Source organism: Protopterus annectens, chromosome 2.part1 (assembly GCF_019279795.1).
Source record: "Protopterus annectens isolate FY-2018-M chromosome 2.part1, PAN1.0, whole genome shotgun sequence".
Taxonomy (NCBI): domain Eukaryota; kingdom Metazoa; phylum Chordata; order Ceratodontiformes; family Protopteridae; genus Protopterus; species Protopterus annectens.
In genome coordinates this window covers 1,654,105,158-1,654,131,168 of record NC_056729.1, presented here as the reverse complement: position 1 = coordinate 1,654,131,168, position 26,011 = coordinate 1,654,105,158, and the positions used below count along the sequence as shown (strand labels likewise).

Here is a 26,011-nt window from a genome sequence, read left to right as displayed (position 1 = left end):
CCATGCATTCCTGGAGATGTCCGTAGAATGCGTTTATATAGGATTCTGCAGTTTGGGCCGTAGTTTCCACTGGCCCTGGGGCCTTGAAGGATTACACTTTGGTTTTGAGAAGTGAGAAGTTCGCTTTTGAGAAGTTTTTCACTGTGGTTTTCTGGGCTGGGGGTGGGGTCGGGATGTGGACATCCAGTGAAATTAATTTATGGTCTGATCTTACCAATGAGGGATATACTTCTGGTGTGGAGCATAGAGTCCCCATGTTGGTAATGATCAGGTCTAGTATGTTGTCCCCTCTTGTGGGAGTGGTGACTAGTTGTTCCATAGCATTTGAGTTTATAATTTCCAGGAACCTTTGGGCTAAGGTGCTGGGGCTTGAGTAGTGCTCCCAGTCAATGTTTGGGTAGTTGAAGTCGCCCAGTATAATGGTGTTCGGAGAGATCTTCATGTTCTCCAATGTTTTCAGGAAAGCCGAGTGGGATTCCTGACTTTGAGAGGGTGGTCTGTAGGATGCTATAAACTGAAAAGCAGTCTTGCCCACTGTTAGTTGCACATGGATGGTCTCCGATACTTCGTGCAATGCCACTAACCTGGAGGAGTGGATATCCTTGATAAATATGGAAACTCCCCCTCCTTTTGTGGTTCGGTCCGGGTTTTGGGGCCGAAAAGCATGATATGAGGTATAGCCTGGTAGTGCTGGGGTGCTCTCTGGAGCCTTGAACCAGGTTTCTGTCACTGCACAGATATCGATGTTCTCCATACTGAGGAGAGCTTCGAGTGCGTGCATCATGAGGTTAAGACTTCTGGCGTTTAGCAGCATTACCCTTAGTTTCTTGTTCCTTGTGCTGTCTATGGGGGTGGGTTTGACTTTTGAGCCTTGCCTAAAAAAGGCACTATGGGGGTGGCAAGAGCCTTTGCCAATATCCGAAAGCCCAGTGGTGATAGATGCAAGCCATCCCTAGCGAAGCAACGTGGCTTGTCGAGCATGTCATCCCAGGCTGACAGACACTGGATCCCCTTTGAATGACACCAAAATTTTAGCCAATTGTTAAAATCGATCATTTTGTCTTTGTACTGTGGCATCATTCTAGGTGAGGGTAAGATGCTGCTCAAGGTCAGGGTCATACCAGCCTGGGCTATATGATCAGAGAGCTCCTCTATGTCTCTTTTCATGTAGTCCAGGGAGGTACGTCTCAGGTCATTCACACCAGCATGTACAATGACTGAGTCATATTTGTATTTGCTTTGGAGTGACCTGAGTGCTTGCGTTATGTGGCGGATCCTAGCACCCGACAGGCAGCTCACCGTGACCTTCTCTTTATTCAGCCTGGTGAGCGGGACATCAGTGTGTCTGACAATAGAGTCACCTATTACAAGAGTATCAGGTGTGTTATTCAGCCGTAAGGGCTGTGGCTGCTTGGCACACTGACTTTGTGGGTTATGTGTTGTGTGTATTTTGTTTTGAGGTAGCGTTTGCTTGGATGTCTGTTTTGGAGGTCTCTGTTGCTTAGGTAGATTTTTATTTAGAGCCTCCGAGTATGTTTTTGTGTATTTATGTGTTTGGTTCGCTGATGTGGTGGGACTATGTGATACTGGAATTGTGTTGTGTGAGGTTACCTTCTCCTCCTGACTGGTTACACCAGTTTTGAGATGAGAGAGCTCAGCCTCCAGTTTGGCTAAATAGTTGCATCTCTCACAAATATTTGAACCTGTTTGGAGAAGGAGAGGGTTGTCCGTGTACATGAGACAGTTGTAACATTGCCTCAAAATTCCCAGATGTAGTATTATTTTAATTGAATATGTAGTATTAATTAAGTTGTATATGTAGTATTAATAGACATGCTTGACCTTCTACATCAGAAAATCAAATCTCACTGTTTAAGACAATACCTGCTTATGAGATTATATAGATAGCACTGAATAATCAATTAGTACACATTCCGACTATAACAATGTATAGTGATAATGAATAATTTTAAATGTATTTGATGAGTGCCTTGAATTTGAAACATATGTTTTTATTAACATGGTACTACTATCTTTGCCTACTAAGTTGGAGAATAAAAAGGTGAATCAGATGTCTCTTTAGTTCTGCTGCACTGTGATACATCTAATAGTCATACAGACAGTGTGAAATCGTAACAAAAGAAAGGTCAGAATATTTCCCTGGTGTTTAAAGTGCTCTATCCACATTCATACCATCATCTTTTCAAAATGTCAGCAATATAAATTTTCATATTATAAGGCTGGTTAAACCCACTGTAAGTACTTAGGATAGCTCTGTTACTTTTCGCGATGCAGTACATTGTATACATATCTGGCAGAACCAGTAGCGGCTGTATCACTTACTGGTTCTTGAGTCTCTGCAATTTTCTGTTTGTTTAAGTTCTCAACTTACACAACAACTCTGTAAGAATATTTGCTCTTTACTAGACATCCACTTACAACATCACTCTCTTATATCTCACTCATCTTTTATTGCTTTTATTTCATACAACCTGAATACAAAAAGTACTGAATAGTTCGTCAGATGTGCATAAGCAGAGACATTCAAGTGGTGCATTTCCACTTTACTGATGTTCCATTTACACATTTTATTTGTAGAAGCAGTATTTAAAATATGCTTCATGGATAAAGCTTACGATTCATTACTTAATTGGATTGGCTCCATCATTTTATTAATATAGAGATTATGCAGTAATGCAAGATTATAACCACTGAATGTTCAGTGAGCATCACAGCAGAATGGATAAAATTAACAATTTTTTTTATTTTATTAATTTAAACTTCTTAACCGAGCTAAAGCTCTGAAATACATAGACCTATTTCAGGTTCAACCCAGAGATAATGTAATGTCAAAGATAGAGCTTGCATAAGGTATACAACAAAAGATGAAAAACATATAGTAAATGCATCTGGAGAGTCAGACTTTACTAGTTAATTTTGCGTCTTTCGGCTTTTCCCGGTTAGGGGTCACCACAGCGGAAACTCCAGTCCGCTAATGATTGGCAGTTGATTTTTACGTACCGGCTTGCCAGGCCTGACGCACAACCTTCAACGAAGGTATGCCCATTCACACATGTGTCCACGCAGAAGACTCTCTAGCTGAGAATCGAACTGGACAGAGTCTTACTGTGAGGCGACAACGCTACCGTAGCACCACCACCGCGGGTCTTGGACTTTCCCAGTTAATAAATGTTAAAAAACAAATAAGTAAATAAATATAGTAAATAATAGTATTAGGTGAGCAATGTAATATATGTTGCATTACTGGTAGGTAAAGTGCCACTCTTGCAAGTTTGATAGATGATAACAGATTCAAATTTAGTCATTTTTTGTATGTTTAATGTTAGTAGATGAAGTAAAGTAGGTTCAAGAAAAACAAATCTTTATGAATTTTCATGAGTCAGTTAATAGCATGCATTAATATTCATAAAATATTGTTTATTTGGCTAAAAGACATCTTACGAAAACCAAATGTTAAGGGTAATTATCCACTAATCTAGATATTTAATACTTCTTTGAAAATAAGGAGTAAAATGTTTGTCAAAATTTGAATGTAGGCGTGTTATTTCTTCTAACAAGCTGGTGTTAAACATAAACTACACTAGCAACTACTGCTGTGTAGTTATTATCAAGCTGAATCGTATGTATCATTTATGTTTTTCAGCCTTTTTGTCTGAAAGTGAAGCAAAGGAATGACATGTTTACAGTGGAGAATAGACACATCCTCTGTGAAATTGTTTACATTGCTATTAATTGGAACTTTTATTTTTGACTGACGTCCTGTGGAAATGTCAAGACTCACAATGCTGAGTTCGGATGTAACGGGAAAAAAAAAACAGAAAATGCAAGAGATGAGGGAATATTGGACCTAACCGGGAAAAGCAGAAAGACACAGCAGCAGTCATCTTCTTTAAGGTTGTGTGTTTTGGGGGGGACACAACTCTGTGCCTCCCAATGAAAACACACACACACACACACACACACACACACACACACACACACACACACACACACACACATACACACACATATGTACAAACATATATATGTGTGTGTGTGTGTATATACTTATAGCTTTACTATCGAAATGTGGAAAATCAAAAAATTTTCCACTTTTTGGTCGAATTCATTATCTGAATTTGGTAGTAGAGAATTACCAAAATGTCGGAAATGGTAGCCATGGAATCAATATTTGAACACCGGAAGTTCCAGTGTTGAAATTGCATGCTACTGGTAATGTTTTTGCTGGGGGGCATGCCCCCCTGCACCCCCCACACCCCCCTCCATATTATATATTCCAACTCCAAGACTGCACTACAGTGAAGAAAAGGGTAAATTTCCCTGATTCCCCACTGTAGTGCAATCTGTTATCAGATGGTCAATCCCACATTAGTGAATGACTTCAACAATTGGCTAAGCTTCTGGTGCCATTCTAAGGGGATCCAGTATCTGTCTGCCTGGGATGACATAATCGACAGACCATGATGCTTTGTTAGAGATGGCCTGCACCTCTCGCCCTTGGGATTCCGGATACTGGCTAAGGCTGTTGCCACCCCTATAGTGCCTTTTTTTAGGCAAGGTTCAAATGACAAATTCACCACCATAACAGGTATAAGCAAGCAAAATCTGAGGGTAATGCTACTCAATGCTAGAAGTCTAAACCTCAAAATGCATTCACTCGAGGCACTCCTTAAAATAGAGAACATCGACATCTGTGCAGTGACAAAGACTTGGTTCAAGGCTCCAGAGAGCACCCCTGCATTACCAGGCTATAATTCATACCAAACCTTTCAGACACCTAAAATGGACTGAAACACTAAAGGTGGAGGCGTGTCCATATTCATTAAGGATATCCACACCTCCAGGCTAGTTGCTCAGCATAATGTATCTGAAATTATGCAAGTGCAAGTAGCTCTGGGCAAGACCGCAGTCCAAATTGTAACTTGCTACAGATCCCCCACCATGCCCCAGGATTCCCACTCCTGATTTCTTGATACACTGGAAAATATTAGGGTACAACCTAGCACCCTAATAATGGGCGATTTCAACTACCCCAACATTAACTGGGAAAACTACTCATGTACCAACTCTTTTGCTCAACGCTTTCTGGAATTCTTAAATTCCAATGCCTTGGATCAACTTATCCACACCCCCACCAGGGGCAGCAATATCCTAGATCTGGTCATTACCAGCATGGGTGACCGGTGTTCCACACCGGAGGTCAATTCCACGTTGGTCAGATCCGACCACAAGCTAATCAGCCTAGACATCCACATCCCACCCCCACCCCCATTAGGGAAACCACGGTAAAAAAATTCTCCAAAGCCAACTTCATGCTTCTTAAGACAGAAGTGGCAAACTTCATGATGACACCCATGCAGATGGACAATAGAGGTACAACTGCTGAATCCTACACAAATTCACTTTATAAGCACTTACATGAGTGCATGGATCATGCTATCCCTAACAGAACCAAGATGCTGTTCTCAAAAAAAAAGGAAGCCAATCTGGTGGTCCCCCGTCAAAAACAAACTCTACAACAGAAGAAAGAAACTGTTGGAAAAAAAGAGTAAAATCCCATGATTGGAGGAACTCCCTGGTCAACCTCAGTAAGAAGCTGAGATGCCTCATAAAATACTACAAAGCTAGTTATGAAAACAAAATCACCACTGATTCTAAAGACAACCACGAAGCATTCTATAGCTATGTCAAGAATCTCAATGGCAACACTCAGATCTGCTCTGAGTTACAGCATAATGTCACTAAATATACAGAACCAACTGATATTGCCAACATCCTGGTAGACAGGTTCAGTGCTAACTTTACCCCCCTCACCCCCTAAAGGGCCCATCTCTTTACCAGAAGAATGCAAAGTTCCTGTAATCACAACTGCACAGGTAAAAACCACACTCTCCAAAGCCAAGAACACAGCATCCATGGGACCTGACAACATCTCAGGCTGCATTCTACATGAACTACAGAATGAATTGGCACCCCAACTAAGCACCATGTTCAATCAAAGCCTCACCTCAGGATTTGTGCCCACGGAATGGTGCACAGCAACAGTTATCCCACTCAACAAAGGGGGAGCCACCACGGACCCTGGGAACTACCACCCCATTAGCCTAATGAGCCTGGTCTGGAAGGCCATGGAACGTATCATCATGGAACTTATAAACAAAGACATTAGTAATCTCCAAACTCTGGACCCCACCCAGTTCGGGTTTGTAAAAGGCAGATCATGTCTCCTAAACCTGATTTACTTCTTTGAAGCAGTCACCAAAGACGTAGATGAAGGTAAGGTGGTTCACAAACCCTATCTAGATCTCACCAAGGCTTTTTACACCATCCCCCACTCTGGAATTATAGATAAACTCTCTAAACTAGGTATAAATACATATGTCACAAAATGGGTTGCCAACTGGCTCACTGACAAAACCCACACTATGAAAGTAGAAGACTCCGAATCCGACTTCAGACCAGTGCAGGGTTCAGTCCTGGGTCCTCTCCTGTTTGGTATCTACTTCTCTGAAGTACAGGCTAACACACAAGGTCTTTGGGTAATGAAGTTCGCAGATGACTGCAAACTAGGAGCCATAACTGAAACTCCTAATGATGTGGACATCCTACAAAAGGGCCTCACTGAGACAGATGCCTGGTGTCAAAGCCATGGCCTCAAGCTCAATGCCAAAAAGTGCATTGTCATTCCCTTTGGTAAAAACTCTGAACCCATGAACTACCACATAGGTGGTAGTCTACTTAACACCAAGTGTGATAAGAGACCTTGGGACACAGGTGGACAGTAGTCTCTCCTTTAATAATCAGATCGCCACAGTAGTCAGGAAATCCTTTTACATGATACACCTCATCACAAAAGGCTTCTCATCCAGGAAAAAAGAGGTCATTGTTCCCTTCTACTCGTCACTCATTAGACCCATTATAGAGTACAATGCCCCTTTTGGTATGTTCCTCACAAGACATCTACAACAACTAGAAAGGCTGCAGAAATAACTTCACAAAGGGAATTACTGGCCTCAAACAGTTGCCCTACGCAGACTGTGTCAAGAAACTCCAGCTTTACTCCATCGCATATCGCCTACTCAGAGGCAATCTCTGCCTAACATACAAAGCTATGTCAAACCCAGAGCTGTTGGACATGCTCCACATAAAGAAATCCCAATCCCTCCGAGCTACACGGTCTAGGGACCTAAACCTTGTCACCACAAAAAACAGAACATTTTGGAGGGATAGATTCCTGAACCAGAGACTTCCCATACTCTTGAACAAATTACCTATCTATATCAAACAAATCTCCTCATTAGCACTCTTCGACAAAAATCTTGATGATTGGATGATAAGTAGGAAATTCACCCCAGGGATCACCTCTGTGGCTCTGCCCGACAGGGGCACAGGAAAATAGTTTTCTTGGGTGGCGAAAGCCAAGGTACCTTTTGGCTAGGCTTGTATAGGCCCGAGGGCCGATAGCCTAGTACCTACCTATGAACCTAATGATGATATGAACATTGCCGAATCAGCATTACGGCAACTGGAAAACACACATTCGGTCATCCCAGTTTCATATAAGTGCTGTTCCACATTTTGATATATATATATATATATATATATATATATATATATATATATATATATATATACATACATATACTGACTCTGAGATCAGTCTCCATATAATGGGACTCGGCATTTCAAGTCCCAGTAATACAAATGGTTACCATTTTTGGCTTCTTTGAAATCATTTATTTTACCAGATCTCTTTATCAGACCCTCCTGAGTACAATGTAATTTTAGTCCTTCTCTTTACTGTTATGTAGTAGTTTTGTATGTTGGACAAATGAAACTACTTCTTCCATTGCATTGCAAGTACTTGTACCACCAAATAAAAACATTTTTATTCTTGCAGGATTTAATAAGTAGTCTTGAGTTTATTTGGCTATCGAAACAAAAATATCATCAAACAGCTAATTATCGAATGTAAAATATCTAAACATTTAATTACCATACACAGCTTATTTCAAAAATAAATTCATTGAACAGCCATAGTTGGCCAACATCGCAAATATAACCAATCAAGATGGGGGGCTTCACCCCCACCCCCTCCAACTATATATACCAACTCCAAGATCGCAGTACAGTGGGGAATAGAGCAAATTTAAAAGGTTACCTTCTCTTACCTTATGCATCACGGTACATCCTGGTTGTTGGCCAACTATGGCCATTCAATAAATTTATTTTCAAAATAAGCTGTTTGGTAATTTAATGTTTAGGTATTTTACGTTCGATATTTACCTGTTCTATGATATTTTTGTTGATAGCAGAACATAGACCCGGCAGTCTTTAATATTGTTTGTCCTTTTAAACAGATGCCAACACAATTTCCTTTTTTTTGATAATTTTTTAAGCATAGTCATTAGCAAACCTTATTAAGTTATTACCAGTTTTCACAAATGTGTTTCACCATACAGGTTTGAGAACCAGTTCTTTTGTCTAGATAAGAAACTTTACTGTTATTAATCTTGATGGGTAGTGTGGTTCTAATGCTGATTTAATCTTGGTGGGTTGTGTGGTTCTGATGCTGATTTTGTTATGGATCAGTATGCCCCTTCAGTCCCATAAACTAAATCTCCTTGCATTTTTAGTGTTTATGTTAAACATTATGTTATGAAAAAATCACCATAGTAGCACCTTTCATCCCTTTGGGTAACCATGTATTCTTAGAGCTAGGTCTTTTGACTGTATTCACAATGTCTTCAGTTTTGTCATCCTAGTGTTAGTAGAAATTCTGTTTAGTTCTTTTCTTTCAATGGTTTAGTCTGCGTCACGTCATTTTTTTTTTGTTTCTTATAGCTCCCCTCAGCTGATGATCAGCTGTCCTCACTCTCCCTATTTTCTGGGTTTGCCAGACCCACCTTAGCCTCCCCAGGCTAAACCTGACACATAAATGGGACCAATGAGGATCCTGGAGTATTGTCACATTTCTGCCACAGAGTGTTTTCCATTATCCCCTACATGTTTCCACCCCTTGCATGCACCCATGCTGTCTTTGAGATGGACATGTAATGAGGTATGCTGGGAAGTTGCTGTCATTGTTGTGACTCAGACACTGTCCCTTGTATCTCTTAGACAATGTCACCAGCATGTCCACAGCCTCCACTGGAACTCTGCTATGGAGTGTGCCTAATTGCATGCCATCCCCAATATTGCACATCCATCTCTCCCATGCTAGATCCTCAGAAGATCAAGGGGGTAATCAGACCTGTAGCTGAATTCGAGTTTGTAACATCTCTATTGTTAGTTTGAATTATCTGTTTGCTTTATACAGTTTTCTTGTAAAAATGTCATTTTTGTTTGAAAATTTTATGTTTTCAAGGGGTGATCCTATATGCGGAATATCACTTATTATATATCCTTCTTCAAATAGTTCCCTATTTGTAGAGATTTAGTGAAACTCATTTTCTTTATTGAATCCAATCTTCAGTTGAGAATGAAGTTTATGCCAAATAAAATCCACTACTTCTTCAATGGCAAACAAAGTCCGGGTAATTAACCACACATCTGGAACAACAAAACAGCAAAAAGCTATAAACTGAAGCAAATTAAACCCACCCATGTGGGAGGCACCCCGCTAACTAAATATACCAACTCTGAGATCGCACTACAGTGGGGAAAGGGCAAAGTTCATCATGAAGGACAAGTGCTTACTTACCTGGAGTTTCTTTGTCAGTGATCCAGATGTTCATTCATGTGAGGTTTCAGCAATTTCGTCTCGGTCTTGTCAAATTCGTAATTTTGGCTTTTGGTCTTTTCAGGTAGACCCATATGTATATATTTGTAAATATATATGGCTCCGTGTTGAAATGTTGCCACTTGAAATGCCGAGTGCCGACAAGCTGAAAAAAAAAAGAGTGAAGTCACAGGAGAGTGAATCTCAAAAATTATTCTTCTCCTTAAAACACCCGCAAGCAAACTCTGAGATCACAATACCTCAGAGAAAAGGGAATATTCTGCGAAATGACCTCCCAGACTTGGTATATGTAAGTCTGATCGTTCTTCCATTCAGTATCCATATTTCAGGATTTGCTCTTGCAGGTCCCAACATTTCAAATGGTTATGTATATGACAAGCTTCTGCCTACAGCTGTTGTTCACCATCTGTCTTTTACATCCCTGTAAAAGAGTGGAAGGGTACCTGGTGTGTACCAGCGTATAATTTCTATCAGTTATCATACATCCTATTGACTGGAATGTATAGTTTCTTTCTTTTTTTTAATGCAACTGTTTTAAGTGCACAGCTTACATTTTTATTATACAGATTTTGTAAACAATTCATTTCAGTTAATAATAATGATAATAATAATAGCAAAACGTCACGGCAACGACAGAACGCACTCTGTAGATACTGAAGTATAACAGATATAGGTGGTGCATCAAAGACAGTATACAGATATAGACAAATCTGAACAACAGATTCTACAAAAATGAAATGAAAACAAACTGTGCTATCAAAAATACGTCTTGAAAAAATCGTTTTCCCCTATAAATTCTTTTAAACAATAAATGTAGTTGGAGGTGGGGGTTGGAAGGAGACCTATAATACATAAAAATGCCCTTATGCCCCAACCCCCACCATTTCTCACTGGTATTAAACCAGCTAATCCAAGAAAATGTTCCACTTGCACCAAACAGTACATATATTCTCCATCTTGGGCCCAAACAACCCTTCCTGTATTTTCTCTGATGTGAAACTTCAGCCATCATAGCAGGTCACAGAGGATTATTCTATCAAAATGCTTCCATAAACTAGCATTATATTTTCACAGCACTGCACCCAGCTGGAAAAGTCAATTTTGCATGGTAAGTGGAAGAAAAGCCAGTTGTGGGTTTAATGCTGTAAAGAAAACCCCCATTTTGTTTTTTAACAGAATACCTAACCAATCTTTGATTAATAAACACAGGTTTTCCTGTAATATGTGGACTTTGGGATGCTCCCAGAATTTATGCATGAGATCTTCAAGGTTTCCATAGCTGAACCAACAGAGGACAGCTCTATAAACATTTAATTGCCGGCTCATACCTGGTAACCAATAACCCCTATCCCAAAACAGAATGGACTTCTCAAACATATAGGGGCAGTTCTTCTACTGGAATTTATATATTTTTTCTGTTTCCCCTTCATCTCTTAGTATTCCCCCACTAGGTCCCTATGTAGCTCTGACCTTAACCTACTACAAATATACAAACCTGAGACTAAAATCAGCTGCAACCTTTACAGCAACAATCCTACCATGTCATGGAACAAATTGACACTAGAAGTCAGGGCCCTCAAACATCCACATCAATTCAAAATTGCCACTAGAGAGTACCTCCAAACTCACCGGTCCTGCTTCTGCACACATCCTCCCTGATCTAGTCCATTAATTCATATGTAATCACCAAAACTTCAAACCTTTTTAGCTGGTAAACCTCTTCAAAGTATTACTCTTCTCCATCTCATATCTCCATTTCTAATGTCACATATCTCATGCAATAACTACATACACTATGAACTCTTTTCACTGTTTATTGAAAATGTTTGAATCAAACAATTTCTCTTATGTATGCTTATTATGTTTTTTTTTCTTATTATTTTTCTGATAAAATGTATTTCATTGTACGTATACATTGTAACCTGCTGAAACTGCACTAAAATTGTAAAACTGTGGAGCTTTTTTCCCCGGGCCTCCGCTGAAAAAGGGCTACTTAGCTCAGTTGGACTAACCTGGTCAACAAATGCAAAATAAAGTAAATAAATAAAAATTTAAATAGTTCTTTAGTTATTCATGTATGTTATGTATGCTTGAACATACTAACGCCTTTCTCCTCAGGAATACTCAGAAAGTATAATCCTCATAGTTGGATACTCCTGTTAGACAAGCATAAATAAATGAATAAATATTTAATTTAATAAATTATTGTTATTTATTTAAGTATGAATACATAAGGTGCTATTCTCATTTTAGTGTTTGGTAAAAAAAGTAGATATTCCGTAAAAATAATATGTTAGGATTTGTGAGCAAATTTTATTTGAAACATTTTGTTGGAGTTTTGAGATAATACATTTCTGGTATTTTTTTTAATGCTTCTTTCTAGGTCATCTCTTAGCTGTTTCAGATTTTGTATGGTTCTCTTGACATTAATATTATTTTCAATTTTGTTTTTTTGTTATCTTTGTATAGTTTGACTTCACAGGCGTCCATTGAAAAGGGATATCATATCCATTCTGACGTTCTCAGTAAACAAAAGCAAATACATGCTTGCTTGTTTGAATTTCATCTATTTTGTAAAGTGCTTGTACTAAACACTTTAATAAAAAAATTGAGTTGAGAGGAGCTGAATTAGGCTAAAAAAGTCTTGGTAGGTACAGTATTAGGTAAACTAACTGAAAACTTTACAGAAGTTATATTATGAATGATTGAACTTCTGATGTGTTTTATGAGAAATATTAAATTCTTTTTTGTCTGTCTGTTGTTATTGTCAAAGGAATCCATCAATTATTGTTATTATTTTCTACGTTTCTTTTAAAAATTAAATCAGACTGAAAGTCTATAGTTGTGTCACTTGCTTTTTTTAAATTTAGTTTGGGATGTCTTTCTTCTTCATATAACATTATAATCATTTGAATAATACTGAAAGACTGGCGTTTTTGTCCTTCAGCATTATTTTGGCAGCAAGGCAAGATATTTTCTTGATGTTTAAGATTAACCTAGTAACGTTTAGCTTAGCCTTAATGTGTAGAATAGCTTAGAGAACCACTTCAAAGATTAATACTTGTGCACCACAGTTGGCTTTGTCTCATGGCATATATTTTTTCAGGGTCTTCTGCTCCAAAATCGTGTGCTGAAATCTCTTGCAAGTTTGGTGCATCATGTGTGGAAATCAACGGACAAGGGCACTGCGAGTGTCCACCATTTCTTTGCAGTGAAACTAACAAGACAAAGGTGAGGCATCCATCACTGTTTCATGAATAACTTAATTTTCTTTGTTGCAACATACTTTTGATCAGCTTGTAAATGGACCCGGATGGCACATTTTTTACTCTGTTTTTTCTCTAGACAAATGTAAGACTGTTATAGACAGCTGAAGGTAATTTAATGCTTGTGTTTGTAGGAACCCCTGATTGCTTCTGTGCAAATGATCTATATCTAGAAATGACTACACCTCAGCAAGGATCTGGCATCCATGCAGGACTGCTGTGGCCATCAGGATAAAATGAACACTTGCCTCTTGATGTGAGCTACAGAATTTGCTGCTATGTGAGGACTGACACCTTATAAACACATGCTGTTTCAATCAAAATGTATTTTATATTGTGTGTTTTGCTTTCTCTGCTGTGGTTATCATCATCTTCTTTCTTCAAGTGTACACCTTGAAATGAGGTACTACAGCAGTTACCCCCTTTTCCCCATCACCCCAGTCTCATTATCTCTTATAAAAGAAGCTTTTTTAGCTTGACCCTGAAACACAGAACTCTCTTCTTTGGTGATAGAGGCACTTTACTTCACAGAACAAATGACTGGACCACACAGCATCGGCAGCACCATTTTTCTGTCAAGGAAGATGTGACAGTAGTGTCCCTATGGGTATTTAGTGCTCAGCCCACCTTTGGTTTCTCTTCCATGACACTACCGTTCAGTGGCCTCTAGGAAACGATGTGTATAATTATGCATGTGATATCATGATACTGTTTATTTCCCTGGCCCTCCATCAATTCTGCTGGTGAATTAGTATACCTTTGTCTTACAGATCAGCCTCTTACTTGATCCTTTGCCGTACTCCACCCTCACCCAAAAGCAGAGGAGTCTCAGTGTTTGTTTCTTCCCTCTCTTTGAGACAGTTGTTTGTCAACATAGATCACCCATCACAACTGGTTGTCCAGTGCTCCAGCCATTTAGAATCACCACCAACAATACTTGTATGGCGATAAAACTGGACGAGGAAGGAAAAAATGAAAACCAGGAGTCTGTGTGCATACAAATGCTGCTCACACTTTGTGGGTTAAGGAGTTGTTAGGAGTGCCTGAGTGCATCATCGAGGTATAGCTGACATGCATGAATAGATGTGTATGAGAAAAGATTATCTCCACCTGTCCACCTTGCCATTGTAGGGTAGGAATTGGGGCAGTAGGTGAGGGTAGTCTTGCTAGGACCTAGAAGGTTAGAAAAAGATACAGACAGATGAGTATAAACAGTACTCTTAAATGCATGATAAAGGTGCTACTGGACACACCTGCCTGAGCATACATTTGGCAATTGTTTGATTAGTGTTAGACCCCAGTAAATACATTTAAGTAAATAAATAAATAAATAAATGCATAAGATTTGGCATAATGGTTAATGTTTTTACCTTACAGACATGAGATACAGTGTTTAATTTTCACATGGGGTAACTGACCAAGCTTAAAATGGCAAACAAGGACAGTTAGCCTAGTACTACTCTATAAACCTGTAAAGACATCCATTGTGTTATTATGGGTGAGTTCAGCTTGCCCAAGCATAACAAACAACAGACGTCTCTTACACACTGGTGTTGATGGTGTGCCTAGTTCACTAATCAGTACTACTGCAAGACCTACTCCTGTCTCTGATAACCATTTCTTCCACTGTCCAGACTGCCACATTCACTGCATAGACTATTTCATGTTTAGCAACCCTAAATTCTTTTAGTGGCCATCACCCTCCATTAATTAATCTAATCATTAAATTAATTGTTTCCCAGATATGTTCATAATCCTCATATCCTTTGTCCAAAAGAGTAAGTATTCAGTCAACTTAATACTGCCTTTACATGGCTGGATATGCATGTCATCTCCAGCTGATATGAAATGTACATTTCAGTGCCTCTTAAAAAATGTACTCAGTATTAAAACTGTGTGCCTGGTACTGCTGTTTCAAGCAGTTTGAAAGGCAGTATGGCTGGCTTAGTGAAGAAGTTATGGCTGAAGTGTAATAGGCTCTGGGAGAAAACAGAGCCATAGTTGGCTCGCCTAGCACCCAGTGCCAATCCATGCTCTGGCACCCCTTATCTCTAGCAAAAAAAACAAAAAAAAAACAGGCCCATTCCATGATCTAGTACGCCTTTGAAGAACCAAAAGTCAAGACTATTCTTCCCTGATCTGTGCCCCTCAAACCAAACTGGAGGAACAAGGAAAAAAAGTCTTCTGCTTTTAAAACTGTAGCAAGCCTCTTGCTACATTTATAGCAAGCAGCTTGCCACAACTTATACTACACAGGAAGTGCTGTAGAAAGGGCTATAGTGCTTTTTTTACCGCTTTTTTTCAGAAGGGGCGTTAGTTTTAATTTCCATTCAGAAATGTCAGTATGGAAATAAATGCCAGTGTTTGCACTAGTACCTACCAATCAGTAAATGCCAGCATTTTCACAAGTACCTACCAGTCAGTAAATGCCAGTATTTGCAGTAGTACCTACCGATCAGTAAATGCCAGTGGTTGCACTAGTACCTACCAGTCAGTAAATGCCAGTATTTGCAGTAGTACCTACCGATCAGTAAATGCCAGTGTTTGCAGTAGTACCTACCGATCAGTAAATGCCAGTGTTTGCAGTAGTACCTACCGATCAGTAAATGCCAGTGTTTGCAGTAGTACCTACCGATCAGTAAATGCCAGTGTTTGCAGTAGTACCTACCGATCAGTAAATGCCAGTGTTTGCAGTAGTACCTACCGATCAGTAAATGCCAGTATTTGCAGTAGTACCTACCGATCAGTAAATGCCAGTGTTTGCACTAGTACCTACCGATCAGTAAATGCCAGTAGTTGCACTAGTACCTACCAGTCAGAATCTGCCAGTTGTTTCCCCAGTTATGCTTCTGGGTGAAACCTGCCAAATAACTAAGCCTCCCCATTGCTGAACTGAAATAACTTCTGAAAGCAGATCATTTTTCTGTTTATTATGAACATATGCCAGGGGATCTGACTGCTCTGACCCATCCATTGTGACTAGTGCTTTCTCCCTTTCTACACCCACTCCTCTTCTTCTGTTTTCTCTTCTTCATTTCAGTGTAACAAAACTTTGAAAGACCACATAATTAAACTCACTGACAGATTTATTTAATTAATGTAAGACAGGTTTGATGGCATAAAATTCCAGTTAGTTCACCTTCATACATTAATAATGTTCATTTCTTCTCACAATTGCCCTCCCTGACTTGCCACGATCAGCACATATTGCCCCTGTCCAAGAGAGACACAGGTGGAACCCCGGAGTGAATTTATGGTTACAGGACTCTAAATACCAGACTACCTGTCTGAGGCATGAATCTAATCCAATATTCTGATACTTAATATTTACTTACTGAATTCTCAAAAATATTCTGATACTTAATATTTGCTTACTGAATTCTCAAAGGATGGCTTTCTTAACAGTCATCTAAAGTGGTTTCACAATTGTTTGCTTAGAAACATGTATAAGAGTGTCCGAGTTGTATTTTCTCTTCCCCCACTGTCTTTAATGATGGTCAGTATGGCTTGTCCTTATTCCACTTCTTTTTGCTGTTATACGTTTGTTATAAAGTCTATTACTCTTAGCTGACCTGAGCTAAACAGTGCTCTCTGTACTGTTAACATGGTGCTTTATAAAACCACCACTGAATGACCCAGCTACCGTAGCCCAGCAGTAAAATAGTGTCCACTGTTCTACTGTATGCCATCTCATGGACAGGCAGTAGTTACCAGATTTGCATTTATAAGGAATGCCTTCAAAAAATAGTGACCATGCTTTCTGACGTCTTTGCCAGATTGTGCGTAAGGGTAGTAATTTCCTTGCTTTGTATCATATGATCCAATTAAGTAGTTAACAAGTACAGAACTCTTTGGCTATGATTTTCCACTGTTCTTCACCTCTGACTTCCATGTAGGTGTTGCACAGCTTCAGAATGGAAATTCACTTATTCCAGCACCGTCACATCAAACTAACTCTCCTCCTCTCACCTAGGCATAGACCAACTAGCCAGTTGCCAAGGGCGCTGCTCTAGTGGGGTTGCTTTTCCAATATTTATTTATTTATTGTAGAAAAAATTGTTTCTTTAAAATATGTTGAAGGAATACAGGAACAAGTGAAGAGTAACAAACTGTAAGAAAAAGGATGACAAAAGCGATCTGGATAGTGTAGGTAGACCAGGATGGGGTATGAGGTGGTGTGGGTGGGCACTGAGGAGCTCTTTTTCCTAGGGCACCAGATGACCAAAGGGCAGCCCTGCTCACCTAGTGCTATTGGCAATTACCTACAACCTTCCCCTTATGGGAACTTGTCCACCACCAGATTCTCCTGTTACCCTGGCACTCTATCAAGCCTATAGAGTGAAACGTTTCACTCCCAGGCATGATTACACCACAGTTCAGCCATGACAGTCAGCTTTTTAAGGCCACATTAAGGTTTACTAAGTAACTCAGTACACCTTGTCTCTCACTGCTGCTGGGTGTCTGGCTGATGGCCTATAAAGTTCTTCCCCCCAACGTGAGTACAGGTGCACCTGGTACATCAGAATGGTGCACTAGAGGCTTCTATTTACCATCCAAAAAAACAGAATGTGTGTCGCATGTTGGCATGGTAACCTGTCTAGCAGTCAGTGTACAGGATTAAGGTTATGGCCTGTCCACTAGCTGCTTCCTGTGGTACAGCGTTTGATTTCCTCAAACACCATTTGCCTTCTACATGACTGTGAACAAATCACTTAATTACACAGTGCTCTGGGGCAATTGGGAAATTACAATAGACTCTTCAGTGGTGTCCTGCACATATGCCTAGTGACTACCTATGAATACAGCTCTCCACTGAATCAAGGACAAACTTTGTCAGAATAAAGCACAAATCCAGAAATAAACAGGGACACGTTTTAAGATGTTACTACTAATAACTTCATATATTGACAAAATAATAGAGTGTGAATTAATGTACATTTTTTGAACTAAATAAGATGCACTTCTAATTAGTGTTATTATTTACTTAAGTACAATACACCGCCTTTCTCCAAAGGTCACCATTTTTACAAGGGATCAAAAGAGACCAAGCTAAAATTAGAATCACTCTTAAGGACATCCCTGAAAATCAGGGACAGTTGAAAGGTATGCCTATGACCCTTGATTCAGTTCGCAGCACAGCACTAGACACTGCACACAATGGCTGTCTGCATTTGAAAATCCCTTGAGCTGTATTTTGTCTTTTTTGTTGTTTTCCACCTTGGAAAACACAAACTGTAAGCCCTCAAACTGCTGTACTCCTTACTTTACAGGCTACAAAAGAAGAAAGCATCTCAAATGGGAGTTCATCTGTTAAATATTTATTACTCTGATACAGAAAACTTGTTGAAAGGAGATGTATATTTTTCTGAAACACAGCATTTTTCTTTTGGCTTTGGATTCATGCACTGCATGAGTTGAAGATGATAGGCTTGTGTTCATATTTACTAAGATGGCATTCAAAAATGATTAACTGCAAGCTCAGGTTCAGTGCTCTCTTCAGTTCACTTAGAGCCAGCATTGTATTATAGAAGCAAGCTGTTTGGATTGCTAGGGTACAGTATTTTCTTCCCGAGGCGTAACAGCAGTAACTTTGCAGAGACGGCCTTTGCATGACAGAAGTCCGCATGAAAGTAACTAAAATACAGCACTGCAGGGAAAAGGCTGTAGGGGCATATAACCTGCAGCTTGGCTTATCGGTCCATTTTTCAACAAGACTTGATACAGAGAAAGAAGAGAAGAGAGCTGGGGAAAGCAGGGAAGCATAAAAAAGTACAGAATAGAGTGGAAATGAAGCTGAAACAAGCAACAGGGAAAAGCAGAAAAAACAAATGGGAGCCCTAGAGGTCTGGAAACTTAAATAATGTCTTGAATGAGATTTCCTGTAATTGAATTTTTGTTCTGTGCTTTCAAGTGAGGAAATGATTCTGCTGAAAATCTCATTAAAAGAGTTTCCTTGAGTTCATCTACCACAGAGCAAGTGACGTTGGCGTAGTGAATCCTGTTAAAAAAAACATGTCAGGAAATCTGTTTTCATGCCTTCATTTTTCATATCTGTATTTGACTGCAGTTGTTGCAGACTTAACCTCTTGACTTGTCAGAACCCGGTGTGCTTTTAGCTTACCTGAATTCTGCCTTTGCTTTGTAGACAAACCTGTAAGTGATCGGAACAGCATGGGCTTTGTTTAGAGAAGGTCATTCCTCTGCTGTAAAATATTTTGCATCGATGTAGTGATTTAGAAGGTGATATTTACGGGATCTTGAGAAGCAGGATGAAGATTAGGCCCTCCAAAGGATGCAGGGGCACTGGAATACTGCTGCTAGATGATACAATAGGAGTTAACTTGGTTCTATGTTGTTCTGAGACAGCCCTGGAAATAGACAAGGATCATACCATTTCTTAAGTACCGCTTTTCCATTTATGTATCAGCTTGCCTTATTTTCTGAATTTGAAATATATGAATTTAATATTTCCTTCCAGATTGATGTCCTTCTGTTCGTCTGTTGTATTATTCTTTACATGAGGGAGTGCTCCGCCGTAGGTGAACTAATGTCGGCCAAGACACAAAAGTCTTTCACTTCTGTGGAGTTCATGGTATATCACAAGTAGGCTTCTGTCGTATGTCGGCCATAAAAGTGACATGTGCATGCACCATCCTCAGAGCTTCTCTGCCACCAGTACAAATGCCACCTCGAACATCGGTCTGCTTGCTGAGTTGTTAGCTGTGTTCCAGTGATTTTCTCAGATATGTGCCCCCATAGGGAACTCTTGTTTCTTTTGCTACTGTTTTGTGGTAGAGTTCATGTCATCCAAAAAAGACAAAAGATAATATGGAAGACAAATTCCATATAAAGATAGCCATTTCTAGTGTTTTTCTGCCACTGCATCAAATGCAGCTATGATGCTGCAGAGGCTTATGCCAGGGCAGCTGCTTCTGGCTTTGTTAAAGGTGATTCTCCTGGTTTTATTTTATTTTTTTATTTAACATTTGTTAACCGGGAAAGTCCGACTTGGAAAAAAGCCAATTTTCAGTGGAGGCCTAGGGAGAAAGACGCATGTCTTTGTAATGTGGGAGAAAACTGGTGCACCCGGAGGAAACCCAAACGAATGCAGGGAGGACATGCAGACTCCACACAGAAGGCACCCGAGCATCGAACCGGAGAACTTCTTGCTGTGAGGTGACAACACTACCGCTGCACCATCCATGGTTAAGCCTTCAGCCATTACCAGAGGACATTAAATCTAAACTTTTGGATGCACCTTTGGACAACATTGCATTGTTTGGTCCTGGAGCTGTTAATTTAAGTTCCTGAAAGAAAAGGATAAGGCATTGCATGAACTGAAACATATTATTGTTTCCCCAGTGCCTAAATTTCAACAAAATTATCCAGCAAAACCTGCTTGTGTACGTAGACACCCCCTTCCATCAAAAACAAAAAAGGGTGGTAAGAGGCCTCAGCCGCCCAGGACGTCCCCTGCAACTCCTGTTCAGAAGCAGCCCTATCTTGACAAGCCTGGTTCCCTCTGACTGTCCAAACCACCTCACCTACATTCCTCTTTCCCATCACTTCTGTCTGTCTCTGCCAGTCTGGCAAAGCATAACTCAAGACTCCTGGGTTCTCTCTGTCATTCAAAAAGGATACTTTCGGGTATGGGACTCCCTACCTTCCTTCTGGGGCATCCCCCAACCACCAAGGGAACAACTACCTTCCTTTCCATAGGAATTGCTAGACCTGTGGAGATAAGGGACCATTCAGGATGTTTCTCAACACCAAAAAGGAAAAGGTTTCTACTCCAGAATGTTCCTAGTGCCCAGAAAGGATGGTCCTTGAAGACCCTTTTCTGAACCTTTCTCACCTCAGCACCTTCCTGAAGGTACCTACTTCCATATGTTAACTCTCCAGACTTTGATTCCCCTTATTCTGCCACAAGCCTTCTTGGCTTCCCTGGATATCAACGATGCATAACCTACACATTCCCATCCACCCCAGTTGCAGAAAGATTTTACGTTTCTCCATGGCTTCCTGGCATTTTCAATTCTCTGCCTTGCCCTTTGGACTCTCTGTTGCACCAAGGGTATTTACAAAATATCTAGCTCCTGTGACTGCGTTCTGCAAGCTTCAGTGTGTCCACTTTTTCCCTTATCTGGATGATGTCCTCTTTCTGGCAACCTCCTTGGAGATCTTAGAACAAAACATCTGCTTTGCCATTTCCCTTCTACAAAGTCTGGGATTCACACTTCAGCCAGAGAGCTCCTCAGGATTTTGGCTTCATGGCATCCACCATTACAATGTTACCTCTGGCCACACTTCACTTGAGAAAACTCCAGTGGTTCCTAAATCAGTTTGGATGCATCACATCCTCTGGAGTTTGCAATTCCTCTCATCCCCTGTCTGAAGAAGGAATTCCAGTGGTGGATCCAACAAGTGCACTCATCCCAGGTCTCCCCTTGCATCTCCTGCCACCTATCCAAGAGCTGTTCACAGACACCTCAGATGTGGGCTGTGGGCAGCTTTCAGAAACTCATAAACTTGAAAGCACAAGGGGTATGGGCCCCCTCTCAACAAAGGGAACACATCAATGTAAAGGAGATGAGAGTGCTGCTGGCCATTCAGATCTTTCATCCTCTCTTCCTCCCAGGACCTTTATAGCTGGCAGTCCAGTATCAGGTGACTCTTCAGGCAGTGTACATCCCATACAGCCAAAATTGTGTGTCAGACACCTTTAGCAGGTCCCTAACACTGTCCCATGAATGGATGCTTCAAAGGGATGTGTTTCTGGATATTGTCCACCAGTGGGGTATACCTCAGGTAGATCTGTTTGCCTCCCCCAAGAACAGACAACTTCCACAATTGTGTGGCAGAGTTCCACACACTCTTGTTTGGAAGGTGGACACCCTCTCGTTCTCTTGGAAAGGAATGTTTCTGTATGCATTCTCTCCCCTCCCCTTCCACTCATTCCGAAAGTTCTGTTCAAAATTCAGTTGGACAACCCATAAATCTTGCTGGGGACTCCCTTTTGGCCAAGACAGCACTGGGTCCCTCTTCTCCTGCATTTAGCCAAGGGCAATCACCACAAGTTACCCCACAGAGTGGACCTTCTCACACAAGACAAAGGAACTGTCATCCATCCCCACTTGTCTACCCTCCAGTTGACTCTGTGGGTGATAGGGTTTTAATTCCTTTCAGACACCTTAGGTTCATAGGTAGGTACTAGGCTATCGGCCCTGGGGCCTATATAAGCCTAGGCAAAAAGGTTCCCTGACTTTCACCACCCAAGAAAATTATTTTCCTGTGCCCCTGTCAAGCAGTGCCGCAGAAGTGATCCCCGGGGTGAATTTTCTATTTCCCATCCAGTCGTCAAGATTTTTCATAGAGGGCCAATGAGGAGCTTTGCTTGACATGAATGTGTAGCTTGTTCCAGAGTATGGGAAGTCTCTGGGACAGAAATCTATCCCTCCAGCATGTTCTGTTTATTGTGGTGACAAGGTTTAGGTCCCTGAAGCATGTGGTTCGGAGAGATTGGGATTTCATTAAGTGTAGTATGTCCAATAGCTCTGGGTTTGACATAGCTTTGTATGTTAGTCAGAGATCACCTCTGAGTAGGAGATATGCGACAGAGTAGAGCTGGAGTTTTTTGAGAATGTCTGCATATGGCATCTGTTTTAGGCTGGTAATCCTGTTAGTAAGGTATTTCTGTGGCCTTTCCAATTGTTGTAGGTGTCTTGTGAGATACATTCCAAACAGGGCATTGTACTCTGGAATGGGTCTGATGAGGGATGAGTAGAGAGGAACAGTTACCTCCTTTTTCCTAGAGGAAAACCCTTTTGTGATGAGGTGGGCCACGTAGAAGGATTTCCTGACTACTGTGGTGATGTGGTTATCAAAGGAGAGACTACTGTCCACCTGTGTCCCGAGGTCTCTTATCACACTTTCAGTGTTTAGTGAGCTACCGCCTATGTGGTACTACATGGGTACCGAGATTTTCCCAAAGGGGATGACAATGCACTTCTTGGCATTGAGCTTGAGGCCATGACTTTGACACCAAGCATCTGTCTCTCTGAGGCCCTTTGGAGAATGTCTGCATCATTAGATGATTCTATTATGGCTCCCAGTTTGCAGTCATCTGCAAACTTTGTTAGCCAAAGACCTTCTGTGTTGGCCTGCACTTCAGAGAAGTAGATGCTGAACAGGAGAGGACCCATGACCGAACCCTGTGGTACTCCACTCGTCACTGGTCTGAAGTCGGACTTGGAGTCGGTTACTTTTACTGCGTGGGTTCTGTCAGTGAGCCAGTTGGCCACCCATCTTGTGACATAGGGATTTATGCCCAGTTTAGTGAGTTTATCTATAATTCCAGAGTGGGGGATGGTATTGAAAGCCTTGGCAAGGTCAATATAGGCTGTGTGCGCTACCTTGCCCTTGTCTATGGCTTTAGTGACTGCTTCAAAGAAGTCAATCAGGTTTCTTAAACATGATCTACCTTTTACAAACCCAAACTGAGTGGGGTCCAGGGTTTGGAGGTTACCTATATCTTTGTTTATAAGCTCTAACATAATATGTTCCATGGCCTTGCAGACCAGGCTTGTCAGGCTAATAAGGCAGTAGTTTCTGGGGTCTGTGATGGCAGCCCCTTTGTGGAGTGGGATAACTGTCACTGTCCGCCATTCAGTAGGCACATATCCTGAGGTGAGGCTATGATTTAACATGCTACTTAGGTGGGGTGCCAGTTCGTTCTGTAATTCATGCAGTACGCAGCCTGGAATGTTGTCTAGTCCCATAGATGCTGTGTTCTTGGCTTTGGAGAGTGAAATCTTTACTTGTTCATCTGTGATTACAGGGGCTTTGCATTCTTCCGGTATTAAGATGGGCCCTTTGGAGGGTGAGAGGGGGGTAAAGTTAGCACTGAACCTATCTGCCAGGATATTAGCACTATCAGTTGGTTCTGTATATTTAGTGCCATTGCACTGTAGCTCAGAGCAGATCTGAGTGTTGCCATTGAGATCCTTGACATAGCTGTAGAATGTTTTGTGGTTGCCTTTGGAATCAGTGGCGATTTTATTTTCATAACTGGCTTTGGAGGATTTTATGAGGGATCTCAGCTTCTTGCTGAGGCTGACCAGGGAGTTCCTCCAATCTTGGGATTTTACTCTTTTTTGCAACAGCTTCTTCCTTCTGTTGTAGAGTTTGTTTATGGCAGGGGACCACCAGATTGGCTTCCTCTTTTTGGAGGATAGCGTCTTGTTTCTGTTGGGGATGGCACGATCCATGCACTCGTGTATGTGCTTATACAGTACATTTGTGTAAGGTTCAGCAGTCGTCACTCTAATTTTCGTCTGCATGGGTGTCGTCAAGTTTGCCACTTCTGTTTTAAGCATGAAGTTGGCTTTGGAGTAGTTTTTGATGGTGGTTTCCTTAATGGGGGGTGGGATATGGATGTCTAGGGTTATTACCTCGTGGTCGGATATGACCAGCGAGGAGCTGATCTCTGGCATGAAACACCGGTTACCCATATTGATAATGACAAGGTCAAGGATATTGCTGCCCCTGGTGGGGGTGTGGACAAGCTGATTCAAGGCGTTGGAATTTATGAATTCCATAAAACGTTGAGCGAATGAGCTGGTACATGAGTAGTTTTCCCAGTTGATGGTGGAGTAGTTGAAATCACACATAATTAAGGTATTAGGTTGTACCTTAATATTTTCCAGTATCTTAAGAAATGAAGAGTGGGAATTCTGGGGCATGGTGAGGGATCTGTAACAAGCTACAACCTGGATTACAGTCTTGCCCAGTGTTAGTTACACTTGGATAATTTCTGTTCACTGTGGACATGCTAAGGGTCCTGCAGAAGGCCAGGAAACCCAATACCAGAAAATTTTACTTGTACAAGTGGAAGAGATTTTCACTTTGATGTCTCATGTAACCAGGATTCACTATCAGTGAAAGTCCCTCTGGTTCTATCCTACTTGTGTGAATTGTTCAATGCTGGCTTGGCCTACTCTTCAGTGAAGGCCCACATGTCAACTATTTCTGTCTGTCTGCATTTATTCCTGCTCTAGCTAGCAGATTTGAGACTAAACAATTTCTTAAAGGCATCCTTCACATTAAACCTCCCAGGAAACCTACCTCCTCCTAATTTTGTAGTCAAAAAGTTGACCCCCCCCCCCCCACGAGGCAGCTTCATCAGCTTCTCTGAAGCAGTCCTCCTGGAAAACTGTACTTGTACTTACTTTAACTTCAGCTAGGTATGCTTCTGAGCACCAGACCCTAATGGCCTCTCCCCCGTTTTTAATGTTTCATAAAGACAGGCTGTCCTTGCATACCAACCTTTCTTTTATGCCCAAGGTAGTCAATTAATTGTCCATTCATTTACCTACCTTCTTTCCTTCCCCCCAAAATTCTAGTGAGAAGGTGCTGCACACCCTAGATGTGCATAGACAAATTAGATTTTATTTCAACAAGACTAAACCTATCAGGAAATCAAGTCAGCTTTTTGTTTCTTATCATCCCAGAGCTCTGGGATTGCCTGTTTCCAAGCAGACTATTTATACTTGGATTTCTAAAGCAAGTTTCTTTTGTTATGTGACTCATGCTGAGATTCTTGCCTATTCTGTGAGGGCACATTCCACAAGGACTGTAGCTACATATGGTGGTTTCTTTAAGGGACTAGATACTAGCTCTATTCTTGAAATGGCTACATGGACATCTGTGCATACCTTCACCAAACATTACAACTTGGATGGCATTTCTAAGTCTGTGGCAGGTTTTGCCAGAGCCATTCTCCATGGATTTCTGGAGAACCTGACTGCTTCTTTCTCTACCCTTTCCTCATGAACTTTTGTACATTCTCTTATGTAAAGAATATTGCAACAGATGAAAAGAAAGACATAGAATAGTTGTATAAAATCTTACCATGATGTTAGATGTCCTTCTCTTCTCTGTTGCAGTATTCCAATCTCTCAATCCTTCCCTCTGGTCGTTTGGT

General features: G+C 40.9%; 1 protein-coding gene across 9 annotated transcripts in view; it reads left to right on the top strand.

Moving 5' to 3' along the window:
- The window catches only part of AGRN (agrin), a 3,161,231-nt gene that overhangs the window by 2,659,844 nt on the left and 475,376 nt on the right, over window positions 1-26,011 (top strand). For all 9 annotated transcript variants that reach the window (XM_044063089.1, XM_044063082.1, XM_044063083.1 and 6 more), the window contains one exon: window positions 12,870-12,994. In XM_044063089.1, coding sequence (XP_043919024.1) covers window positions 12,870-12,994 — 125 coding nt within the window. The remainder of the gene's footprint in view (window positions 1-12,869; window positions 12,995-26,011) is intronic.